Source organism: Cebus imitator, unplaced genomic scaffold, assembly GCF_001604975.1.
Source record: "Cebus imitator isolate Cc_AM_T3 unplaced genomic scaffold, Cebus_imitator-1.0 Scaffold121, whole genome shotgun sequence".
NCBI classification, from domain to species: domain Eukaryota; kingdom Metazoa; phylum Chordata; class Mammalia; order Primates; family Cebidae; genus Cebus; species Cebus imitator.
Window position 1 is genome coordinate 3,969,406 of NW_016107436.1, and position 4,113 is coordinate 3,973,518.

General features: G+C 50.4%; 1 protein-coding gene across 4 annotated transcripts in view; it reads left to right on the forward strand.

Annotated features, from left to right (window-relative positions):
* The window catches only part of LOC108312092 (nucleoplasmin-2-like), an 11,902-nt gene that overhangs the window by 3,955 nt on the left and 3,834 nt on the right, over positions 1-4,113 (forward strand). For 2 of the 4 annotated variants that reach the window (XM_037742486.1, XM_037742487.1), the window contains exon 2: positions 2,174-2,287. In XM_037742486.1, the coding sequence (XP_037598414.1) occupies positions 2,219-2,287 (69 nt within the window). In that variant the 5' untranslated portion in view covers positions 2,174-2,218. Of the gene's footprint in view, positions 1-771; positions 2,288-4,113 lie in introns of those variants that run through there. The other 2 variants (XM_037742489.1, XM_037742488.1) reach the window with 1 other exon arrangement.

Genomic DNA, 4,113 nt, shown 5'->3' on the forward strand with positions numbered 1-4,113 from the left:
CCCGGGTCTCTCTCAAAGGTTGTTGTGAGGCCTCAGTGACCTAAAGTCTGAGGAGGCTTGGTCCATGGCTTGGCACGTTGACACATGTGACCATGACCTCTAAACAGAAGATTAAATCTGACACAAGGCGGGTGTGGAGGCAGCCTTGGGTGGGATGGGACATTGAGTTAGCACTGGGGAGGGGCCCTCGCACGCCCAGGCTCTTCCTGGACTCCCAAGGGCAAGGAGGGGAGCCCCGACTGTGTGGACCTGGGAACATGGGGCTCAGATGCATCCTCTGCTGGGACTGTGAGAGGCATGGGGTGGAGGCATACAGGGAACTGAGCTCCTGAACCCCTGGGTTCACAGCTCAGGTGAAGATCAAATACATAGCCCTAAACAGACACCGATCCTACCTTATGCTCAGTGTAGCGGGCTGGCAGAGAGAGGATAAGGCAGAGGATCAGAATAGGAGTAGGAGCCACACTGCCCCCTGGGGTCTACACCCCAGCCCTGACACTCAGCTTCCACTCCCATCATGATCAGTATCCTGATCAGGAAAATCACCAGCCTTCGACCATAAGGAAAAAAAACAGCAGCTCTGGGCATGGTGGCTTATGCCTGTAATGCCAGCACTTTGGGAGGCTGAGGCAGGCAGATCACTTGAGGTCAGGAGTTCGAGACCAGCCTGGCTAACATGGAGAAACCCCACCTCAACTAAAAACACAAAAATTAGCCAGGCATGGTGGTGCACACCTATAATCCCAGGTATGCCGGAGGCTGAGGCGAGAGAATCATTTGAACCCGGAAGCCTGAAGTTACAGTGAGCTGAGATTGCGCCAGTGCACTCCAGCCTGGGCAACGGAGCAAGACTCTGTGTCAAAAAAAAAGAAAAGAAAAGAAAAGAAAACCAGCGTACCTTCATATGAGCATAGTTAGAATTCCACAAGATAATGCTGGGTAAAGGGCCTGTCTGGACACTTACTGAGTGCTCAATAAACCTCAGCTGTAATTCTTTGTTTTTTCTTTTTTTTATAAATAAATAGAGACGAGGTTTCACCATATTGATCAGGCTGGTCTTGAACCCCTGACCTTGTAATCCACCCGCCTTGGCCTCCCAAAGTGCTGGGATTACAGGTGTGAGCCACCACGCCCGGCCCTCAGCTGTAATTCTTAGTTGTTAAGGCTGCAGTGGCTTTATGCCCAGAGCAGCACAGGAGCCCAGAGGAGCAGCACGCCTAAGCCAGCCTGTGGGGAAGAGACTGGGGAAGCCTTCCTCAAGGGATCAGACCCACGCTGAGTCTTCAAAGAAAAGTAGAGCTTAACTTAAAAAGGGAAGGGAGATGCAGGTGAAGGAAACAGAATGAGAAAAGGCATGGAGTTGAGGCTGGAGGCCGGAACTTGTCTGCAAGGATTCGAAGGTTGGACTGATCTATCCTTTTGGGGGGATAGGTATCAATATCCTAATTTCATAGACCAGGAAACATTCTCAGAGAGAGTCACTTGACCGCAGAGCGGGTAAGGATCCTCCGTTACTTCTTTGAGTTACAGAAGAGGAAACTGAGACTCAGAGAGGGCAGTGTCTTGCCCAAATTGCACAGCAAGGAGAGAGGAGTAGAGGTGGGATTAGAACCTTGGTCTCCTGTCCCTCTTCCCAGTGTTCTTTCTATGCCATCTCACCTCCTCCCAACCCCACACACTTCTTCCCTCCCACTGGGAGCCCCAGCCTCCATCTGCCCTCACTTTCCTCACCCGCAGATTCTCTGCTGACTTGCAGATGATTCTGGGAAAAGTTTGCAGAGATTCCAGCTTTTGTGTCCCCCGAGAGTAAGATTAAATCCACACAAAAGAAGCGTTAGTCAACAGCCTGTGCTCCACCTCTCCCCAGCTTGGATCTCCGCCGTATTCCTGCGAAGACCAAAAACTTCTTTCCTGCCAGCACCTGTGGAGGCTGCGCTCCCTCTTCCCACTCTCTGTGCCTGCCCTATTTCTCTGGACTGTGCTGAGAATCTGGGGGAGTGGAGGGGGACCAGCAGAGAGAGCTGGAGACTGTCACTGGGGAAGGACAGAAGCCTTTTTGGTAGAGGAGTTGGCAGAAACTTCTGGCTCTGCACATTTTGAAATAACAATAGCAGTAATATGTGTGAAACTACCCAGTGATAGAGGTGACATATGTTCTGTCCCTCCCCTGCAGAAAACTCAGGAATAGTCCCCTGTGGTTGTCCCCTCCCCTCTCAACATGTCGGCCACAAAAGCTCAGGATCGCACCAGCAGGATGCTGTTATCGGAGCGACGTTGGACTTTCCAAGTATGTTCATTTACGTTTGGGTTTTGTGTTGGAGGGACCCCCTAAATAGGGTGAGGAGGGGGAATTGGGTGGGGAGAAAAACAAAGCCACACAAGCAACTTTGGTCAGGGAGGCAATGCTCCTTCCTTAATTAACATGGTGACAACATGAAGAAAACAGGCTTGGGGGTGGCTTGGCTGTGGCTCACACCTGTAATCCCAGCACTTTGAGAAGCCTAGCCTGGCAGGTTGCTTGAGCCCAGAAGTTCGAGGCCAGCCTGCGCGACTTGGCGAAACCTGGTTCCTACAAAAAATACAAAAATGAGCTGGATGTGGTGGCACACGCCTATAGTCCCAGCTACTTGGGGGGCGGGCTGAGGCTGGAGGATCACTTGAGCCCAGGAGGTTGAGGCTGCAGTGAGCCAAGACTGTACCAGTGCACTTCAGCCTGGGCAACATAGTGAGATCCTGTCTCAAAGAGAGAGAGAGAAAGAGACAGAGAGAAGAAAAAGAAACAAGGCTTGGCCGGGCGCGGTGGCTCACGCTTGTAATCCCAGCACTTTGGGAGGCCGAGGCGGGTGGATCATGAGGTCAAGAGATTGAGACCATCCTGGTCAACATGGTGAAACCCCGTCTCTACTAAAAATACAAAAATTAGCTGGGCATGGTGGCACACGCCTGTAGTCCCAGCTACTCGGGAGGGTGAGGCAGGAGAATTGCTTGAACCCAGGAGGCAGAGGTTGCGGTGAGCCAAGATCGCGCCATTGCACTCCAGCCTGGGTAACAAGAGCGAAACTCTGTCTCAAAAAAAAAAAAAGAAACAAGGCTTGGCCAGGCACAGTGGCTCACACCTGTAATCCCAGCCGTTTGAGAGGCTGAGGCAGGAGGGTCACTTGAGCCCAGGTGTTTGAAAACAGCCTGGGCAACATAGCAAGACTCTGTCTCCACAAAAAATAAAAAATGAGGGGAGTATGGTTGTGCACATCTGCAGTCCTAGCTACTTAGGAAGCTGAGGTAGGAGAATCCCTGGAGTCTGGGAGATGGAGATGGAGGCTGCAGTGGGCTATGAACATGCCACTGTACTCCAGCCTGGGCAACAGTGTGGCAGTGTGAGACCCTGTCCCCCCAAAAGAAGCAAAAAAGCAAAGAAGGAAGGAAGGAAAGAAGGAAGGAAGGAAGGAAAGAAAAGAAAGGGAAGAAAGGAAGAAAGGAAGGAAAGAAGAAGGAAGGAAAGAGGAAAGGAAGGAAGAAAGGCTAGCAGGTCTGGTGGCTCAGGCCTATAATCCCAGCACTTTGAGAGGTGGAGGTGGGTGGATCACCTGAGGTCAGGAGTTTGAGACCAGCCTAACTAACATGGTGAAACCGCATCTCTACTAAAAATAGAAAAATTAGACAGGTGTGATGGTGCATGCCTGTAATCCCAGATACTCAGGAGGCTGAGGCAGGAGAGTCGCTTAAACCCAGGAGGCAGAAGTTGCAGTGAACCAAAATCATGCCACTGCACTCCAGCCTCGGTGACAGAGCAAGACTCCATCTCAAAAAGAGAAAAAATGAAGAAAGGCAGGCAGAAAGGAAGGAAGGAAGAAAACAAGCTCTCTCAGGGTGTGTGTGTGTGTGTGTGTGTGTGTGAACTTCTTTTTCCTGATTACTCAAATAACACTTGCTCATCATAGAACATTTGGAAAGGAGAAAAAGAAATGTTATTCATAACCTTACCTCCCAGAGGCAATCATTTTACAATTGTGATGCATTTTTAAGAAAAAACATTTTTTTAAATTACCACCCCACCTCAAACCGTGTTTAATTTTTCTGTGTCCCCTGTGGTCTTTATCTACGTGCAAGCATGCT